Raw genomic sequence first — 22,356 nt, forward strand, 5'->3', positions numbered from 1 at the left:
CTTCGGGCGAAGTTACCGTTGGATCATCTTCTCTTTGATTTGAGATCTGTGCACGTGGTGATCCAACGGTGGATTCTTGGAAGTAAGATGAATCCTTCTTTTGTGCAAAAGATACAACCCCGATCCACGTTAAAAAAGTCGTCCACCTCCAGATGGCGGACTCCCTCGCTGGCTGCTCTCCGTATATCTTCTATATAAGCGTTGGATGATCGCTCGTTCTTATTTTCGTTTCGATTCCGATAATTCAACGAATTGGAGCACCGGTTAATTGGGAAAACCTTTTTTTCGTCGGGGGAAAAAAAGAAAATTTCTTGACAGATGGGGTGTTGTAGCAGCAAGAGCGGAGGCTCGGCCGCTGATCGAACCGCTCGGTGGAGATCGACCGGCATCGTCGCCCTCAGAGACGCGAAATTGAAGGTATTATTAGATTTCTTCTCTCTTTTTTTGGTTTAAATTTCGGCCGAATTAGGTTTTTTTCCTCTCTCTCTCTCTCTTGTGTTGTTTGATTTCCCAAATTGTGTTTTAATAGCCCCGGAAAAATTGAACGCAAGCAAATTCTCGGCCGTTGGTGATTTTGTCTTCTATATCTTATTTTTCTTTTTTCTTTTTGTTTTTAAATTGTGTATAAGGAATGTTGAATGAATTAGAAAAAAAAAGCTCATTCCTTTTCTTTTGTATGGTTATTGTTGAAGGAGCCAATTTGTGATTCTTTGATTATTTCTATGAGAAATGCACCCCATTTGGTGTTAATTCTCACATCAAGTGCTTATACTTTAAAATTGAACAGCCCGACTGAATTACTGTGATATGGAAAACATGGAATCTGTTTAAATGTTGATTATGCGTGATTCATGGCCCTACGAGGAACTGCATAAGCTATTGTAGAACACTGCTTGAAGCCATTTCTTCTTGGAGCTATCTTCATCTCCACCTGCTCCAATTACTTTATCCGTTTTTTTTTTTTGGCCACCAATGGCTACGCATGTTCCATTAATAACCCTTTCTTTGCCATCATTCTTTTCACAGAATTATGACTAGTGCTCGTTTTTTTTGTATTCAATCTTATATACACCCCTGGCCATCTTAACAATCTTGTCATGAAGGATATATTGCAGCGTTTAAGGACGATAAAGTGAGGGAAGATAATGTAATAAGGAGGATAGAAAGAGATTTATGATGGAATGTTCCACAAATAATAAATATCAAAAGCAAAAAAATAGCCAACACTTTTCTCTAAATTTTCCCATCCCTGGCACATCTATACATAAAAGATAGCCAACACATCGAAAGCCCAACTGTGATGTGAGCAGATCCTTTTGAATTAAACTAGATTAGAAGTAAGGTGCATTTGGATGGCTTCCAATTCAAGTGAACTTTCGAAACTTCTGAAACTTGAAGTGATGCTAATTTGAATCAACAATTATAAGACTGCCAAGGATAAGCACTATCAACTTGGTCTAGACTTGTCTCCAAGGCTATGTTACATGGGCTTGAGTATGACTGTCGGGTGCAGATATGTGTTTACATGTTGCATCCTTCTAATATTAAAAAAAATCATCGTGTGACTCAATACTCAAGTGTCTTACCATTACCCATTTCTAAGTTTTGGTTGTGGGAACTTTGGGATGAACAATAGGACCGATATAACACAGCTCCTGGTCTTTCATTAGCAAAATTTAGGCAAACATTGGAATTTTCCGGCATATCTTTATTCCAGTCATTAAGATCTTATTGCATGAATCTTGTCCTTCATTACTATTTTTGTGCTGATGTAATGGTTTTGACCATGGTTGCCCCACGAGGCCCTCTGAAATGTGGAAATGAACTCAGTGTGCTTGGTTTTGGAGGATCTATTCTAGTAATTGGATGTGGGAATGGAGTCATTGGCATACTTCTTGTTAGAGTGGTGATTTGTAGCTCCATAAGCATCAGGGCAACTTTTTACACCTTGCTATGGAAGGAATTTGGTTGATGCCCACATTATGATGCAAGTCTTTTTTCTTACAGTTACGATTAACATAGGTAGATGTAGGTATGATATCATATTGTCTCTTGACATGAGAACCTTAGGAGAGCGAATATGTCCAAAATATCCTCATGAGTTGTGGTATAACCAGAATTATTTCGATGCCCTTCATACAAGTGGAGCAAGTAAAATATGGTAGTTTGGATGTGATGGAGTTGTTTGTTGAAGATGTTGATTGAAAGTTTCTGGAGCTAGAGCAAGGGGAAAGAGATGGTACAATATGACAAAGTCATGCAAATGAGAAAATCAGAGGGATCAACTATGTTACAGCTCTTAAGGTGGTGAAAGGAGTGGATGCATGAAAGAGGAAAACATGGGGCTCAAACACCACTAAAATTTTGATTTTTCCAGCTTCCAAGTATGCATAGAAGAGACAAGAAAGAGATATAAAAAGAAATAGAAAACCCTTACTTTCTTTGAGGTATATGACTCTTGTTCGCCTTCTTCTTCTTTGTTTTTTCTTTCTTCATTCTTTTTTCTCCCTGCAAAGGGAGGTGGGGGACATTAGGTGCCATTAGTATTCCTTTTGTTCCCATGATTGCTTCTAATATAATAGAAAATTTTATTCTAAGACTGTTGCTTTACCTCAATATTGACATTGCCAATAGAGGTTATAAACTAAACTCTTCTTTTATAGGCTTTACCAAGTGAAGTTCTTGAAGTGGGTACTTTTGTTCGCACACTTGATTTGACAAACAACAGAATAGGTAAGTCATTTTTTTTTCATTTTAATTTAGTATAAGGTATGATTGTTATATAGAATTTGCTGATTATGTATTTCTAGTAGAAGTTTGTAACTACTGAAATAATGGTACACTAGTAGAGTTCATACTTTGTTATCACGCTTTTAGTCTCTTCTTTTTCCTCTTCAGTTAATAACATTTTTTTTAAAAGTGCATATTGAGAAATTTGATTCAATTCCATACCATTTCCTTTTACTATATCCCGAATACTTAATGCCAGCTACTGACAATTACAGAACCTACAATATCTCATTTTCCATTGAGAATTCTAGGCTCGCTTATGCTTCTATTGAGAAAAGTAAACAAGTAATAATTATATTATACATTTATACGTGATGCATATATATGATCCACAAATGATGAAACCATTAGCTGATATAAGAAACTACTATATGCTGTGCATTTCCTTGGCTTGTTTCGTCCCAGTTTTGATGGATTATGCTTAGTGATTGGACTACTTGTAACTTAGTAAGCTTTATCCTTTAACTGGCGATATACCATTTGGGGTGTCCCAAGTGAGACACATATTTGGCTGGAAACAATCCTTACTTTAGCTGAAATGATGTGAAATGGAAGTTTTGCTTGGTTTCATTAGGTTTCAGACTTTTCAGCTGGTGTTGTTTTTAATTTAAACAAAGTAACAAACTAAAGAGAATATGTCTTCCTTGCTCACGTATTGCAATATTATTGGCCAAAAGAAAATTTTACCCTTGCTAAGAACCCTCCATCTCATTGTTCATTTATTTGTATTTACACTTTGAATTTTGAGAATGCAGGAGAATGTCCACCATATCACAATAAACTTTTTGATTTCGTAGACATGTTGGTCTTGTTTATATAAAAATGGTCGAACTTAAATATCACGTATGAAAATAAGAAATGTGTAACATACTCAATCAAAACCTTTCAAAACTTGAATTTTATAAATATGCTTTGAGCTTACTAAATATTTCATGACTTTGTAACTCCAGAATGGCATATGGAGAGCCATATATGTTGCTTATTTATGGATTAGATGGTAAAACAATAAGTAGCTGGCAACTTGAAAATCACTACATGTTACCTTGAAGTAAATATTTATTTTTTCCTGGAATATTTTCTCTCTTTAACAAACAAAGTTAACTTTTGTTGTTATTTTCCTCCTGCAGTTGAGATACATCCGGAGATCAGCAAATTAATTAGCATGCAGCGTCTGGTAGGGTCAACAACTTTCTGGTTCTGTTGATTTATATGCACTGAACTTTCACCATTCTGGTCATTCTTTTAGCTGACATGGGAGTAGTTTAAACAAGAAACTCTTTAAATGTTAAATGCTTGTCTTTTACTTCAGGTTTTAGCTCGTAATCTGATTGAACACCTTCCGACTACCATGGGAAATCTTCGGTCGCTAAAGGTCCTCACACTTGATGGAAATCGGATTACTACTTTGCCTGATGAATGTAATTTTCTTTTGTATACATAGAAGATGTTCTTATAAAATAAACTTACTGTTATGGCAATCTTAGAGTATGACATGGCTTTTGCCTTGTGGTAAAAATCAATTTTACTTGCATATGTCCCAAACAATCTCCATGTATGCATGAAGTTTGCAGGCTCTATTTCATTCATAATAGTGATATGCTGTTCTTCTGTATTCAGCTTACAATGTGTTTTCTTTTCTCTAGTGTGTTATCTTTCCAGGCTTGAGCGGTTATCTATCACTGGGAATTCATTAACATGCCTGCCTAAAGCTATAGGGGATTTGCGAAACGTGAGTATTCTGTTAAAAAATGAATATTTCTGTTGCATGGTGTTTACTGGAATGGAACGAATCTAGTTAAGCATGTTACCATCTTTGTGGTGGTGTTGTCTTCTGTTACTGGGCATGTGAACTTGAATGAAGTTACCTTAGTATGTGCAATATTTCAGGTGCAGGTATTTATGCACTTTGGTAGGCTAATCATTTCGTCTTTTACAAGCTTTTAACAAGTTGTTTTTGCATAGTTTGAGATGGTGGCCTATAAATGCTGTAATATCACCTGAGATAGATATTATATTTGAATTATGATGGGACAGTCATGGAATATTAGGAAAAAAGAGAGTCACATGCATTCTTACAATTGATATTCAAATTATGACAGAGGCATGTTGCATTTTTTTTAAAGTTTTTTTCCTGCCTTTGAGTAAATGATAGGTTTGACTCTGAGTCACTTTTAGAATCAAAGACTGCTAAATTATGTTGTTCACCAGTTCTTGAACTAAGTTCTCTCTTTGATTCCTGTTCCACTCTCAGTCTGTGTTACTGGACACTTCTTGTGTGCTGACACTTTTGGACACTTGAACACCACATTGCATGGTACTCCAAGACTGCAAATTAGAGTGCCCCTTTTTTACCAGGTAGAAGTGTGGTTACTTAGAGCTTCCTTTTGTGTCTTGTCAAAAAACACCTTATTGCAATTGATGATACTCAGATTTTCAACTATATTGCAATTAAACAGTATCAGTCAAAATGTCCAAACTCTTCAAGTGAAGTGCCCTACTTAGCTTTTCTTTCTTTCTTTCTTTTAATGTTAATATGGCATAAATATAAGTTTTCTTTGATTAGAAGTGCTATTAACTAGTCAACTTACACCGACGATCGGCATATCTTAAGATATTCATATTTTCTATGTAATTGTTTGCACTGTATGGAAATCTGCCCATGTTGGGATTTTTGATGGGAAAATGTCCAACACTAAGGGACAAGTAGATACTTGTCACTCATGCCAAGTGATTAGGTAACACTTTTCTCATTTGTGATCAGCATGAAACTTGTTGATTTTTCCATCAAGTCTTTTTCTTGGTCATGCTTATATTCCTGCTTCTGATCTTTTCCAAATCCTTTTTTCTATTGTTGGGAACTAACATTAATTTAGTAAAACAAAGAGAATGCTCTTCTAATTCACAATAATACATGGCAGAGGAAAAGTTAGTTCAGATTGAGGCTTTGTATTCAAAGTTAATGCAACTGCACAGGGGTAGTGCAAGATTTATGTCATGATCTGTGCATGTTGAAACAAGATACCAATATTTGTTCCTTCGAGGTATTATATGCTTTTGAATCTATTGATGATGACAATCTGCTTGGCAATGTTGAATAATGTGAAGTGAAAGACCGTTCTTTGGTGTTTTGTAGTTGATTTGAGGATAGTCATGTAGCTTTGTCACACATTTCTCTTCTTTCTGGCACTAAATGTAGTGGCAGTGTCATGTTTTCGGACATTTATCTTCGACATAGTGATTTAAGTTTTTCTCATAAAACTTCTATACATGTACTATACTTTTGCCACTTATAACCACATAACAGAAATGCTTAGCGCACAATTACATGTTCAACATTTGGGAACAGTTTATCTAGAGGTAAAGATTCAGAATTCAGAAAGAAATTTAATAGCTTGCCAAAAGATTTTAAAGAAAAATAGGGTAATTAAAATTTTTAAAAGTAGTTAATAAAAACAAAGAATGTAAGGATATTGAAATATTTCTGTAGTTAACAAAAACAAAGAATGTAAGGATATTGAAATATTTCTGTATTTATTCACATGAAAGCAATTGTGGGAGAGGCAGGAACATTAAGCAGAAGGCAAAAAAGAACCAACAGAAATGTGTACCATCATTTATTTGTCATTCGTAAAGGTTTGTTGGTTGCTTGTGAAGTTTTTGTAAATAAATAATAAAATATGTTAATAACTTTTATAATTTGTAATGAGCATTTCTTGTTAACGAGTAATTCTTTTGACCAAGAAAAGAGAGAATGCTTTGAGAATTTTCCAGTAATTTGGAGAATATTGTTAATATGGTGTAGACTTCAGAGAGCATGTCAGGATTTCTTGTACCAAGGAAATTTAAATTGTATCAAACACTGTCCTCATTAATAACTCAGTGCTTGCTTCAAACCTTCTGCTTGGCATACTAGGTACAGATGCATGTTTGTGCTCCCTTGAACTCTGAACATGAATTTATATTAGATTGTAAACACTTTCTTTGTCACTTTCTGTTTTATTTGTATAAACTTATAAATTTCAAGCATCTTCCATTTCATATCATGAATGCTACATGCAATGCTAATATGTAGCCTTTCTCTAAGAATTAAGAAGGCTTAATGAACGTGCCCTGCGAAAAATAAAATAGATGTCTTCAATTGTATCATATACTTATGTAGATGATGGACTTAGGTGATTCTTTATAGAGATCAATTTTACATACAAAATACATTCACTTTCCATCCACAACATATCACCTAAGGACTTGTGTTCCAATGTTACTTTTAACCTTATGTTCAACCTTTTTCATTTGATTCCACCCTGTTTGGTGTGAATATCTGAGCATGCTTCTGGCTTGCATGAGTTTAAACTATAACCATATTTCTCCTTCCACTAATTTCTCCTTAACCTAATTTTGATGTTAGGTTGAGTGCTGGGCATAGAAGGTTCTTGATTCTTGTGGGACTATATGTTTGATGCAATAAGTCAACCTCCTATAAATGTGATAAGGCATGCAGTTTAGTGTATCTGCTTTTACTAGTTCTCACTGGAGTTGTTAGATAAGTTGCTTCACATACTTTGACTTTTAAATAAGTTCTTTCTTTTTATGTGTGCAGAATTCTTATGTACTATAATTTTTATTTTGTTTAATGCTTCTAACCTTATATTATTTCAATTGGCATCATACTATAAGGCGGTCACAGATTACTGTATTCCAAACCTCATGCATTGGTGATCATGGTTCAAAGTCATTATCATTTGTTGTCGTTATATTATTGTGATTTATAATGTTTTCAGACTGTGCTCTTATTCATGTTCTTGATGTCTGCAGTTGCTGCTATTAAATGTGTCCAAGAACAAGTTAAAATCCTTCCCAGAATCAATTGGAGGTTGCACCTCCTTGGAAGAATTTCAGGCAAATGGTAATTTTGTTAATTTTACCATCATTCAGCCACACAATTAACATAAGTGGAAACTTTTGTTATTCTTCCGCAGTAAAAGTTTTCCTGTTTAAGAAATGTATGACAGAATTAATCTTTTGTAAGTGTCACAATTATCCTTGTCTGAGACCTAACTATGAGTCTGAAACCCTCAGTAAAATTACAAATCTGCTGCATGATTTTGCTGGTCATTGATTCTTCAGATCTTAACTGCTCCTTTTTGCCTAAATCTTTTAACAAGTTGGACCTCTGTAAGCCTTAGTATGGTAGATTATGTCCCAATCAAAGTATGGTTGATTTATCTACTGCAATGTAAATTGAAGAACTTGGTTTCATATGGATACCAGTTTTCAGTACATGAATAAGTTCTGAAAGATTTTTGAACGGGCTGTGCTAATGGACACTTATAAGTTCCTTTTATTAATAAAAGGAAAGAAAAATATGTGTAACAGATCCTAAAATTGTTTCTGATTACAACTGTGAACTTCTTTTGATTTTTCTTTACTTAATCCAATAACTGACGTTGCTGCAAATTTGGTGGACAGTTGGAAAATATGGATTCAGTATCTTCCATTTTATCTGTTATGAAGTTGACCATGGTTGTTCTTTCCTTCACTTAGAAGTATCATATGCACCATGTAACTTGAAAAATGTTTCTAGTATGGCTCATGTGCCACTGAACATGCTTGTTTGATATGCTTCAATTCTATTTGTTATGTGAAATTCAGCACACTCCCTTCCACATTGTTCACAGAATTCTTCTTTTTGTCTTTTTTTTTTAAAAAAAATCATGTCTCTCTTCCAAAATGTGGCAAGCCTTCAAGATCCTTATCTGTATAGTATGCTCATACCAGTAAAGGTTTATCATCCAAATGATTTAACTTATTTTTCTCACCATTTCCACACTTTAACAAGAATCTTGTATATAGAATTATCAGAGTGCTATAAAGTTCTGTTCTTGAACGCAAATATTCTTTTGTAATTCCATCTATTGTATTTAGATGAAAATTTTATTATAATACTTTATTAAACATGCAATTTGACATCTGGCTCCTTGTTCCATTATTCGTTATCAATAATTTGATTAATTTTGCATGCAGACAACTCAATTGAAGACCTCCCTCCATCAATTTGCAATCTCGTTCACTTAAAGTCTCTTTTGTTGAACCGTAATAATATACAACAGGTATAAGATATATGGCATATGGATATTACAGCTTTGTATTTACATACTATAATTCAATGTTTTTAATCTTTTTCTTAAAAAAAATCTTTGTATGTGTGTTTCCTTATTATTACATTTTGTCTTAAAATACTGATACAATCTAATGATATCAGCTACCTCAGAATCTTCTGAAAGACTGCAAAGCTCTACAAAATATCTCTCTTCATGACAATCCGATTTCAATGGAGCAGTTCCAGCAAGTTAGTCACCCCATTCCCTTTTTGGTTGTCTAGGAGATTTTATCAGAACATGATTGTATATTTTCTTATTTCCTTTGGGACTATTTGCTTTTAAAGTTACTACTGCTTATTTTTTCTATAGATGGAAGGATTTCAAGAGTTTGAAGCACGAAGAAAACAGAAATTTGACAAGCAAATTGATTCAAATGTTATGTTGAGCTCCACTGGACTGGACGAGGGTGTTGATTTGCGATAGATACTCAAATTTGTTGCTTGCATTGCTTATTGTATGTTCATCTTTTCTTTTATTGCCCTTCATATGATGCATCTGCATGCTATACCTTCTTACAGACTCAATTAAGTAGGATCTTTCTACAAAACCTTGTGTTGGATAATATTTGCTCATCAAACAGCTTGACTGTCAAGAATGTACTATTTTCTTATTTTGTGCATATAAGTGATCGATGTAATAGAATCCTGCCGGTCTACTGACTCTGGAACAGGATCGTGAACATTTTGACTGCCACTATTATTTCCATGGAGATAGCATTTTGTGATCCAGTGATGATGATCCTAGATGACATGATGTTTTAATTACTTATTAAAAGTATCTGATCCTTCCCCTGCTATGTACAAAAAGGATTACGTTTTTTGTTACAGTAATTTCATCGAGGTTAGGATTTAGGACTTTATTTAGCATTATGTGTATGGATAAATAGTGTACATAATTTGAAACCCACACTTGTGAATGATTAATCAGGACCTATTTTTTGGCCTTTACTATGGATATTGATGGGCTGAATTGTGCTGGGAGTATATTGAAGACTCGGTTTTCCTTGCAATTATCTGACTGCTTTTATATTGATTTCCACCAATAGATTCTATATGAGGTGTTTGTATTTATGACATGCAAATTTTCAGTCTTCTTTAAGTGCTACCTACTAAAATGATATACTAAATACCTATAATCATGGGTTGTGCCTTTCACTTTACGTTGTAAAATGCACCTGCTCCTTTTGATGATGGGGTTATAAGTTTGGCAACAAAATATCTGAGTCCTGTGCTCTATGAAATTACTGTCCTCTTGGTTTGATTCCTGGCTGGTATATTTGCCTTACTAAGTGGCTTTGATATGTTTTAACATGCCATTTCGTGAAAATATTTAGATGACCCTGAAATTGGTAGAGTGAACTAATGTTTAATATCTGTATTCTACAAATATATGCATTGTTTTTCTTATGGAGTTTGAGCTTAACTGTCTTCCTCTTGTTTGCTCAGGGAATTCTTGGAGGCTTGAGGTTTGAGAAGAAATGGTCTTGCCCTTGTAGAAAATTTTGTCCTCCCATTTTTTCTTTGGTGTGCACTCAGCGATATAGCATGTTTATAGTATCACGGACCTTTATTGTCATCAATGGCCTCGGACATATATTAGCCTGTGTAACGGGTGGATTCTACAGGTTTCGGAGTTCGAGTTATGCTCAAAACACAGTCTACTGCTTTGTAAACTCTGGTTTCTGTTTAAAGACTTAAAAAGCTAGAGATACTAGATTGATACAGTTAATGTGCTGCTCGCAGGCTTCTTTCATAATGGAAGCCTATACAGCAGAAAATCTTTTGTACATTGTACTTCAATCATGTTCTCCATCCTTGTTGAGATACAAGATCCATAGTTCTCTCTGAAGTAAGACTTGTTACTTTCAATGGTGGCTGCTAAGCTTGTCATCAGTGTGTGTTGACATCTTACCCACAACTTGACTTGGCTTATTGCCTTACAGTCTCTGAAGCTAGTTTGGTTAGGTTTCCTAATCAGAAATCCAGCAGTTCTGCCTTGTAGTGTTTAAATATGCGCTTAGCTATGCTTCCATGAGGTTCCTAAAGATTGCTGTCATAGACATCTTTGAGTTGTTCTATTCCTTGGTTCTTTATAGGGCAACCATTTTTCGCCTCTGAAGTGCCTTTTCTGAGATAAGGGGATTATATCATTTAGAACCTTAAACATCATTTAGTTGTTAACAAGTCATTTACATACTTGCTTAATTTAGGATTAGGCATAGGCGTGATGGGACCTGCTTTTGATATCTATCTTTGGTTACCATATTCATTTCTTTAGACTTCTATTTAATTTAGAAATAAGCTTGATTGTTCATCTTTTCGATATATATTAGGTATCTTTTAGATAATTTAAATTGAAGCAATTTGATGTTAGACTTGGGCTATGTGGCATAACTAATCGTTAGAAATATTCCAACCTTTGTCCAATATTCTATATATCATATTTAAGGAATACTATTTACTTTTAAGATGCCTTAATGGTGAAATGGTAGACATGCGAGACTCAAAACCTCGTGCTAAAGAGCATGGAGGTTTGAATCCTCTTTTAAGGCATAGTATTGAGAATGAGTAATAATATTGAGAATGAATATTTATGATCTAATCAATATTGCACTATCAATTCGGTGTCGGTTACCTTAGTGTTGTGACTATTCTTATCGAGATCATTGTTGATTGTACTTCAATTAATTACGTATTAATTAATATTTTATTGATTGATTAGAGGCTATCGATAAACAGGATTTGTGTTTATCACTTTATTTTTATTTTTTGTCCAAGTCACTTTTTCTTTTTTTTGTGAGTATTGGGAATATCTCTATTCGTAGGTATGAGATCCACATCTATAAATTGAAAGATCTGAATGATCAACTTTACAATCAGTTGTTACGGTCAATAAGTGTTTAAATTGTTCATTTGAATAAATTGAAATCCTTTTATTTTTATTGGACAATCATGATACTTCTTAAAGACCAAAATTTTAGATTAATTGAGGAACAATAGTCATTTTTGCTCAAAAAGATGCAAAGTGGATGATTGACCCATTCATGCTATAAATAATCATAGGAAGTCCTTCTATAGCCACCCAATTAGCTATTGCATTGAGTACATTTCTCTAAGGATGTCCTAAAGTTCCTTCGCCAAACTGTAGTACAGAATCATCCCAAAAAATTTCGTCAACATAGGCATAAGTCAGCGAAGAAAGATGCATGATTTATTCTTGGAAATCACTAATGCAAAAGACATACGATTTCGTGATTTTTATCAAATAGGTCATAACCATTTCCTCTATTTTATGAAATTATGCACTATAAATAGGAGCTAATGAATAGAGCTGCAGTACCATAGAAAGACACCACGATCTTTTATGGAAAAATATAATCCATTGAGATGGAAATATGGATATCAGATTCCTAACAAGATTACTGAAAGTTCTAACCATTAAGAATCTTAGTGAACCTAAAAAAAGATATAAGCTCAGAAAAAAATTATGTGTCTTTTGAGATGCCGTTATAAATTCTATCCATTTCTTCATACTTTACTAGACACAATTGCATTCGTTTGGAATTGAGAGACTAACCCATATGAATGTACCTTCTTGATCCCAAAGTAATTTTCATTAACTAGCACTTTTCTAATGCAAACAATTAGGAGCAATTTATTAAATATATTGACTTTCTATTTAAATAAAATATTCGCTGATCCATTTTTACCGTTGTTCTATTTGTGTTTGGAAAGAGACCCATCTCGTACCATATTACACTAAATAAATATCTGTATTATGATCCTATGTTGAAATAAATTGATGAAATTCCAGAGAACTTTTTTTCTTAGACACGAAGAGATAAAGAGGCAATTGCAAATATGAGAAATATTAGGCCCATTATAGGCACCAAATTAGAGGGTAAGTTGAGATCCGTCATAGAATACTGCCTTCAGTTAATATTTCTATCTATTAGAAAGAGAGAGATATCTCAAGGTCTATTATAGGCCTGCATAATTACAGTCCTTGTTGATAACAGGACCAAGCTTCTAATGAAAAGAAGCCTTCTTTAGGGACTGTATTGATAATCTTAGGTGTATCTGTTCAAAGATCTTCGATGGCACGAGCATAAATTCTAGACAAATTCTATTTTTTTTGTATGCTCTTTGAGTAAAATTGAGAGCTGCGCTGATTGAGAGAATTGCTCTTGTAACCCTATCTGGAGCCTGAGAGGTAATGCTGGATTAAAAGTTTGTTTTTTATTTAATGTTGAGTATCAGCACATTTTAATGGGGAATGCTACTTTCTTGGAAGATGCCCATAAATAAGATTTATACTTCACTTCTATGCAGAAAAATGGGCACACCATGATTGCTCTCTAATCGCATGCTAAAGTTGGGGCTTCTTAAATTTAGCTACTAGATAGAATATTTTGATCTATCATCAGATAAAATTATCAACTTTTATTCAACTTTTTTTTTTTTTACTCAGTAGAGTGTTGTATTCGACTTGATTTATGCACACAAACAAATTTCTTGCTATACGCAGAACTTTTTGTGGCAGATCTTGTCAAGACCTATGGCAGACATTTTTTTTTAATTATAAGCTTAAATGGTAGAAGAATAAATCTAATGTAGGTACAATGTTGATCATCTATAATGTCAGTATTTAGTCTACATCAAACTTAGTACTGAATTAGTGCACTGTCAAGCATTTAGTAATATTTCAGACAATTTTTTTGGGTTGCTGTTTATGAGACACCTGAGGTTACGTTTATTTGGAAGATCTGTGTGAGCCCATATGTCACTAGAGCTAGCATTATACTTTAATCCATACTCAGCTGTAGTAAATTCAGAAACAGTGAGCCATGGTGTTCTCTGCCCCAATGCAATTTCAGCTGACTACAAGGCAAGAAAGGAGTGGCCCCCACATGGTTCCATTGATCCTCTAGAGTATTTCTCAAGCATTATTGGTGAGATCTTGCTCTCAAACCAATGCTCCTTTATTACAGGTACAAAAGCAGCAGATACACCTTTCTGATTGGATCCTCCTATCATGCTGTGTGGGGTTTGGCTTTGGTTTTGGTTCTGCTAGTCCAATCTATCCACCACTTATTTATATCTACATTATTCATCCTATGGAATTTAGTGTGGAGAGCTCCACTTGCCTAAGTTCTGGTGCCTGGTTCAAATGGTAAGTAAATTAGGCACAAAGAACTTTGGAAGCAGCTAAGATATGCCTCCATGACACTGAGAGCTTAGGTAGACATCAGCTTGAGAACCATATAAAGAACTTGGCTGCTTACCTCATGGTTGCACCAACCAAACTTTTGTTGTCAAAAATAGTATTTTTGGATGAAACCTAGAAATTCATCACTGATCTAATTTGCGTACTTCTATGAGATAGACCTCAACAAAAAAATTGTTGAGTAATGGCAGCAAGTGATTGAGTTCGGCTGAACGATGGGAGGAGTGGGGTCTCTTTTGAAGAGCATCTATTAACTAACCTATTTTACTGGGCTTGTTTTGCTTTCTTTTAGCTTCCCTGGCAAGTTCAGAGTGCGACTTTGAGCTTAGTTTAACTGCAAACTTCTGCATGATTCTTTCTTCTAGGAGTACAAGATTCAATTTTTACTTTTTTTTAGTGCGTATAATAAGGCTTTTTTTTTTTGGTGAAACAGTAGACACAAAATGCCTAAAGTATTTTATTCGAAGTCCTTTATGAGCACTATGATACTATCAATTGATAGTTTCTTATTTTAAAAGTATAGTTTATATAGTTGCTGTTGAATAATTGAAATTGCAATATGATACTTTGAGGAATAGAGCTGCAAAATTTTAGGCTGAAAACAATGGGAGAACTAAGAATAGATTGAAGTGAAGAGGGGAACCAAGGATAACCTAACATTTATAGCAGGTAGAGCTGTTATATTTTATTCTCGATATAGAGTCTTATGACTGTCTTAGGTGGTGGGATAAGAAAAAGGAGAGGAAAATGGGTCAGCCAAGAATATTAAATTATTATCACACAATAAATCTGCATCAGAAGATGTGGTATTAAAGGAGTGAGGTATGTTTTTTGAGGAAAGAAAAGAATGTGGTATTTTGATTCCATCAATTTATATTACGGACATGAGATCATCACATAGCTTATCAGGGCATCTGAAAACCCCTCAGTGTTCAACAAATAGGTGAAGTTAACTGATGCACAATTAAACTTTGTTTTGCAGCTATTTCACTATTTCATATGCATGACATGTTTACCCCAACTATGAAAATCACATTGATTTTAACAGTTATTTAATCAAACTAATCATACGATTCTTAACACAATATTAACTAATAAAATTTACTTAATATAACTGAATTTCTTTGGTCCTTATAATATATGAAAAAGTAAAAACCTAAAACACAATGTTGTAAGCTTCTCCATGAACCAAATTTTTATGGCATCAAAATGCCATGGAATTGTTCCAATTCTATGCTGTGACTATCATAGCCACTTGAAATTCAAAATTCATGAACAAGCTGGCTTGAACTTTAGCCTTAAGGATTATTCAATTGGGAAGTATTTGGATCTCATTAATAATATGGCTAATAGTAGCATAGCTCTTTGCAGCAAGTATGACAGCAAGTCAAGGAGTTCATTCCAGACATAAGATCCTTGTTGAAGCTTAAGAGGAATTTAAAAAACGAGCATTCATCCAAGACCCCAATATAAATCCTTTCCTTAAAGCTCTCCATTCAAGTTAGTGCCTTTCTTGAACTTGAAAGCAAAGAAATATATTTCAGTCATTTATACTTTGATCCTGAATGTAAGCAATAGGATCAAAGCTTGCCCTGGTGTAAGTGGGGAGATGAGCTGGCCAGCTTTAAGTTGCATGCAAAGACATAAGGCAATGGCATTGAAGGAAAGGAAACAAACATAAGATCAAATTGGAGGACTTGTTTTGTTCATTGGTGTTGGATAGATTGTGATGTGAATATCTATTCCTTTTACTCTATAGATAGAAACATTTAGGCTATAAGGTAAAGACCCAGGACAACAACAAACCTTAAAGTTGGGCAGATTTAACAAACTGAGAGAGAGACAAGGAGAGGCCAACTTTTGTTGGTGAGGCACCAAGCTGTCTCCTGAGCTATCATGCTTGGAGGGACTTGACTCTTAAGTAAGCTTCTACAAGATTATGTGGAAGGATTATTTTTCTTTAATCCTTATATTATAGAAGGAAAATAAAATGCCTGGTGGACTCCAAAGTATGTTACCCAATGTGGGACCCTATTATTTGGAGCTTCTCTACTGGGCAGGGCATGACATGCCTTATCTATCATATGGCATCACTTCACTTCTCAGGCATTCATGAGCAAAAAGATGCACATGAGAACAAGCATATGTGAAGTCCTATATAACAAAGTCAAGCTAGTATTACCTTTATCTATACATAGACACAGATATTCTAATATGCCCTCAATACCCTGAATGAAAGAAAAGAAAAGAACACCCTGAATGTGAGAAGATTAGATGTATTAGCTCATGTAGTCAGAAGATGGCTAAACCAACAAGATATGTATAAAACTACAGAAAGATTTATAAAGGAAATTCTGTTTCATCTAATATGCCCTTGAATTGAAATTATACCTTGCCCGTCAAATCAAATACATAACATAAATGCCAAATGGTTCCATAGTTTGAAGTATGGAAACCATTAGTCTATCCATCAAATTTTAGTCCTTAATTAAAGGGCTGACATTAGCTAAAAAGTTAGTTGACTCGTGGACATACGAAAGTCTTGTGTCGCTGAATGATCCCATGTATATATACATGTATGTGATGGTACTGTTTACATATGAATGCAGAAAATTTAACCAGGTTATAATTATGACATATTGTATAAAAAAAAGCCTGATGGTTTGCGGTATAAACAATTGTAATCAGTTAAAGAATGCTGTAAGTATTAGCTAAGGAGATACTTATAGCTTGGTTATTGGAACAACAGCCGGCCTGGGCTGGAGTAATGCAGGCATAGTTGCCTGGCTTCTGAACATGTTGTGTACAGCCTAGAAATTTTGGGTAAACATAAACTAGTATCCAAACAGAGTAGCTATTTAAAATAGAGAGATAGAGATAGAGATAGATAGATAGATAGATAGATAGATAGAGAGAGAGAGAGAGAGAGAGAGAGAGAGAGAGAGAGAGAGAGAGAGTTGGTCTGCTGAACCTAAGTCTATGTTAGCAATTAAATTATTAAGAATGGAGTTTCATATGGGGTTCATTGCCGGGGGTTAAGAATGGATAAAAAAAGGACTCAGCAAGCTGCAATAGCTCTAACTTTGGGGGCTCATGAAGTGCTATAAAATAGCATAAGCTTTGCAATACATTTATCTGGCTATTATAATTTTACTTCTTTTGAAGATCTTTCCATTTTTTTGCCAGTGTTATTATGGGGGTGTCATTTTCTGAAATAATGAAAATTCCTACTGCACTGTTATACAATATTCATATAATGATTGCTATGAATTGAGATCCCAGAGAAATTGTAAAGGTATTATGATGACATTTATGTATCTTAGAGATTATAATCATATAAAACAGAGGTTAATACTTCATATCTGTAAAAAACCAGACTATTTATTTTTTTGAAAAAAACAAAAAATTAGGCTGTTTAAATACTAGCTAAAGAGTCAAGAGAGTTTTAGCATAAGTCATGAAAAGTTGAGATCAAATTCAGAAAGGTCCACTGAATGTACTAGTTTGCATTCCACAGCAAACCATGCTGTAAAGGAAAATGCTTGGTTTTTATCTTCTTTTAATTTTAGGGACTCTTTTCATGTTTCTATGTATATCATTAATTGTTATAATTTTTTGATAATTTTATCAACAACATCATGCATATGACAGGACAGATATGCCTCCTGATCTTTTAATAGTGACATAAAGTTAGTACAACTATATGATAGATCAGGCTCTTTTTATGCTAATTGGGATCCAAATATGCCCACCATACATGATTCATATTCCATTTCAAATTACCAAGCATTGATCATGGTAGGCATAAAAAAAACATGCTGAGGTAATTTGGAGCTGGACAAAAGGATCGACCATTAATTTCGGACTAAAGAATCCTCAATATTAATTTTCATTACATAAGAAGCATGTAGGTAGGTCAAACAAAGATAGAAACTATCGAAACTGATTTAAAGACGACTCATTTTGCCATGTTATAACTTGGACAACCTATGCAAGTCCAATTTTTGTTGTGATACACGAAAGGTGCATGAGCCCCATGATCGATGCCTCTTCTCATCAACCAGGAGATTCAATCACAAACAATATATGTTCTAATGGACTACTTGGTTTAATTGTTGATGTAGGTAGGATCAATGTAGCTTATCATGGTCTTCCATGGTATATTTATTTGGAAGATCTGTGTGAGGCCATATGTCACTAGAGCTAGCATATACTTTAATCCATACTCAGCTGTAGTAAATTCAAAAACAGTGAGCCATGGTGCACTCTGCCCCAATCCAATTTCAGCCGACTACAAGGCAAGAAAGGAGGGGCCCCCTACATAGTTCCATTGATCCTCTAGAGTATTCCTCAAGCATTATTGGTGAGATCTTGCTCTCAAAGCTTATCTTTCTATCCTACTAAGGTAAAATCAAAGAGAATATAGTTAAATCTAATGATTCAAAGTATAATAAATAAATTTTACTTTTCTCTTTAAATGGTGGCTCGACAGTCTGCTCTTACTTTTTCCTTCGATTTTTTCTATTTTTAATTATGTTTTTTTTCTTTATTAACTTGTGCATTGTATATGCTTTTTGCTTGATTTCTTTAATGAGTGACTTCAATTACAACAAAAAAAACTATTTATTTTGAAAAAGAAAAGACATCCTAGTGTTTTACTTGATTATTGTCTACTAGGCTTTGTGCCTTCCTTATCAAAATGAAAACTAAATATGTCAGACAGAAAATATAAATTAAAAGAGAGAATATTGTAGCCCTAAGTTCATGCAAATACGTTATCCTAAGGCTTCATAGAATACCATATTGGGATAATGAGATGCATACCCTTTATTGGATAGGGTTCTTTGGACTAACTCTTCGGCTGTTCCGACCATGCTGAGTAATATATTGTTTTCTGATTTTATTAAATGTATTCATATTAGGCATGTATGAACCGTCTATCTTATCCAAAAAATAAAAAAATAAGAAGAAGAAGAGGAAGCATCAGCAGCACACCCTTCATGACTCAGCCCACCTCCATCATGGACCTCATTCCATAGGCATCACCCTCTGATAGACGGTAGAGATTATTTTAACCACATTTGACCTCTTCCTTCATCTAACTTTTCGCGAGACCAAGTAATGGACTAGTGATTAGGATTAGCAGGGATCCACCTTCCCTACAACAACACACACACCAAAACCAACCAATATCTACCTGCCACTTGCCTCAATTCATGATACAAGCCACTTGCTGTTTGCTGTTTTCGGCCTGAATAACTGATCTTCCCCCCCTCCCCCTGCCTTTCCCCCTATTATCTACCCCCATGACAACAGGATGGGGGAAGGACTGGTAAAGGGGCAGTTAGTGAGGGTGAAGGAATCCCCACCACCCGTGGGACACCAGAAAGTCCACATGGCATGATCCTGGGTCGTCTGATCAGCTGGCGTGGGATCCTCAGTTGAGTACACGTGCTCCCACCCTTGCTCTCTTTCTTCTTTAAACTTTGCTTCCATGGATGAAGTTCTCCTCCCAAAGAGGCGAAATAAAACAACACAAACAATGGGATTTAGAGTGCTACCAACCTCCTTCCTTCTCCCCACCCCCTAAAAATCCTGCCTTTCCTCTCTGCTCGCTCTCTAACAAGGAGAACAGAGTGATCGGAAATAGAGCCAGAGGTGGTGCTCAGATCCAAGGAAACTGATGAAATCTATCCTGATTTCTTCTCAGATCAACCCAGAGATCAGAATTTGATATATCTAATTGGCTTCTTGCTGTCATCGCTAGATTTTTGATAGTTTTTCTGGATCAAAATCTCATCTTGTTAGCTCCCCTGTTTCCCCCTGTTTCCAGTGGAGATGGAGAGAGATAAGGAGCTCAAGCATTGCTGCAAAGTTTGTGGGAAGAGCTTTCCCTGTGGGAGATCTTTGGGCGGCCACATGAGGTCCCACTTGGCAATGAACTCCTCGACTGAGGTCGAGGTGGGAGCCGGCTATGGCTTGAGAGAGAACCCAAAGAAGACTTGGCAGCTATCGGATTCTAGAGGCAATGGCTCCCCGAGGCATCACAAGCTCTGCAAGAAGTGTGGAAAAGGTTTCCCTTCTTGGAAGTCTCTCGTCGGGCACATGAGGTGCCATCCAGAGAAATCCGACCGCAACTTGGAGGAGGGCGAAGAGCAAGACAAAGAATTCGAGGAGCAGGAGGGTTCATGGAGTGCAGGAGGCCAATCTGATAATGAGGCATTGATTCCGAGGAGAAAGAGATCGAGACGAGTGGCGTCGATCCTAGCCTCATCATCGTTGGTGTTGGAGTTCGAGAAGGAGCAAGAGGATGTGGCACTAAGCCTGATGATGCTGTCGAGGGACATTGGGTTCTGGAGTGGCATCAGCTCGATTGCCGAGTCCTCTGATAAGAATTTAGTGGTATTGGAGGATGTAGCCTTCGAGGGAGATGAGATTGGAAAGGAAAAGAAGAGATCTGAATTCATTGCTTCAAGAAATGGGGATAAGAGAGATGGGCCAAAGAAGGTTGAATCTGATGTTTCTGATGATGATGATATTGGTGTTGTCAAGGATGATGAGTCCAAGAAGCCAAAGGCTTATGCTTCGAACACCGACGAATTCAAGTACTTATATGAGGCATCAAGGAAAGGCTCTCTCAAGAAGAAGGATCTGAATTGTGGTCTTGCTGAATTGGGAAGGAAGACTAGATTTGATCAGTGGCATTCAGGGGTCAGGCAGAATTAGTCATCTATTTATTTTTTAACTGTTATAAGAGTATCGACGCAAATTAGTCATCTATTTATTTTTTAAATCACGAATTCTACATGACAGTCGGAAATTGATGCAGTGCTGCAGTGCACAAGAGATTAGTAGTGTCATATGGGATGCAGCTACCATTTTATGAATCACCAACTGCTATATAGAGCCATCGGATTGCAAATTGACATGCTAGCTGATCTTTAATATTTTTCTTGTCCTAATAACAAATATTAACCATCATAAGGAGCATTGTTTTAAACTTAGATAATTCTAATACATGCAAATCTTGAACTAACAATCATCATAATCATCATTATAATAGCCAATAATGGTTTCGATATTGGGTCCATTACAATGAGAGAGACATTATTTATCAAAGCCTTAATATGTAGCATCCGCCATTATCACACTAGTCTCTTGTTATAAGATCCTGAATTTTGGATGTCTAATAGCGCTACTATCTAGTTGGGTTAGGTCTTGGCTTTACTAAACCCAATACCCTACCTGTTGAGGTTTTTGGTCTAGTTTTTCTTCCAAATTGATCCACTGAAGGACCAAGTCAGGTCCAAGTTCAGATAATAATATACATATCGGGTTTGGGTCGGTTGGAGATCAGCTCCAAGTATCAATTGGATACCACATATTATATCTTAAAATAGTTAATTAAGCTAAGTGAATGCATACTTCGAAAGTTTATAAACATCCAAAACATGGTACAAAAAATTAAATCATGAACAAAAATCATTTGAAGTTAACTATATGATAATAGTGGGTGCAATTGAAAAGATGCACCTTACTTAAGCCGTGCATGCACATTCAAATATGTTCGAACATGTAAGTAATTTTTATTTCTTCAGTTGAAGGATATATAAATAAACATAATATTATATATACATAAGCACACTTAGGCAAATAGATATACTCTTGTATATACCTATGCATGTAACAAAATGGGTAATTATGAGTTATAGTCAGATATAAAAACATTAAAAGCTGATCCAATAGCAAATTTGACTTTGATTCCATACCTAAACTGTTTATTTATTGGGTTCGGTTGAGTCTGGCCAAGGTCAAGTTTGGGTTAGCTACGAGGCTAATGGGCTGGAGTGATAGCCCTAGTTTCTATATTATCATGAAGAGTGCGCCATGGTTGCAAAATCCAAGTAAAACCACTCTTAAGGCACATGCCAATCTCCTGCAAACAAAAATTCTCTAGTGCATGCACCAAAGAATATTATATGGGGTGGGTTTCCTATTTTGTCACATTTTCTCTAACATCCATCTTAAAGAGGACAAGACTCCTACTACTAATGGAGTCCGTCAATCTTATAACTTTAAAAAAATAAAATAAAAAAAGAATCGCATGCATGAAAAGAGGCCATCCACCCGTATCTTATCTTCTTCCTCATCAAGCCTCTCTCCATCCATGCTCTTCCTCATC

General features: G+C 35.3%; 2 protein-coding genes across 2 annotated transcripts; both read left to right on the forward strand.

Annotated features, from left to right (window-relative positions):
• The first annotated feature begins 172 nt into the window (after nt 1-172).
• LOC103709252 (Leucine-rich repeat (LRR) family protein) lies at nt 173-10,796 on the forward strand. Its single transcript, XM_008794514.6, has 10 exons — nt 173-417; nt 2,664-2,733; nt 3,918-3,964; nt 4,100-4,208; nt 4,434-4,519; nt 7,603-7,693; nt 8,812-8,897; nt 9,050-9,136; nt 9,258-9,402; nt 10,394-10,796. The coding sequence occupies exons 1-9, from the start codon at nt 319-321 to the stop codon at nt 9,369-9,371; spliced, it is 789 nt and encodes a 262-aa protein (XP_008792736.4). The 5' UTR covers nt 173-318; the 3' UTR covers nt 9,372-9,402; nt 10,394-10,796.
• An 8,887-nt stretch (nt 10,797-19,683) lies between these two features.
• On the forward strand, nt 19,684-21,024 carry LOC148702855 (uncharacterized). Its single transcript, XM_088724374.2, has one exon. It carries the CDS (start codon nt 20,013-20,015, stop codon nt 20,898-20,900), a length of 888 nt encoding a protein of 295 aa, XP_088580500.2. The 5' UTR covers nt 19,684-20,012; the 3' UTR covers nt 20,901-21,024.
• The last annotated feature ends 1,332 nt before the right edge of the window (nt 21,025-22,356 follow it).

Source organism: Phoenix dactylifera, chromosome 7 (assembly GCF_051530095.1).
Source record: "Phoenix dactylifera cultivar Ajwa chromosome 7, Ajwa_hap1_PhDact_Kaust_v1.1, whole genome shotgun sequence".
NCBI lineage: Eukaryota > Viridiplantae > Streptophyta > Magnoliopsida > Arecales > Arecaceae > Phoenix > Phoenix dactylifera.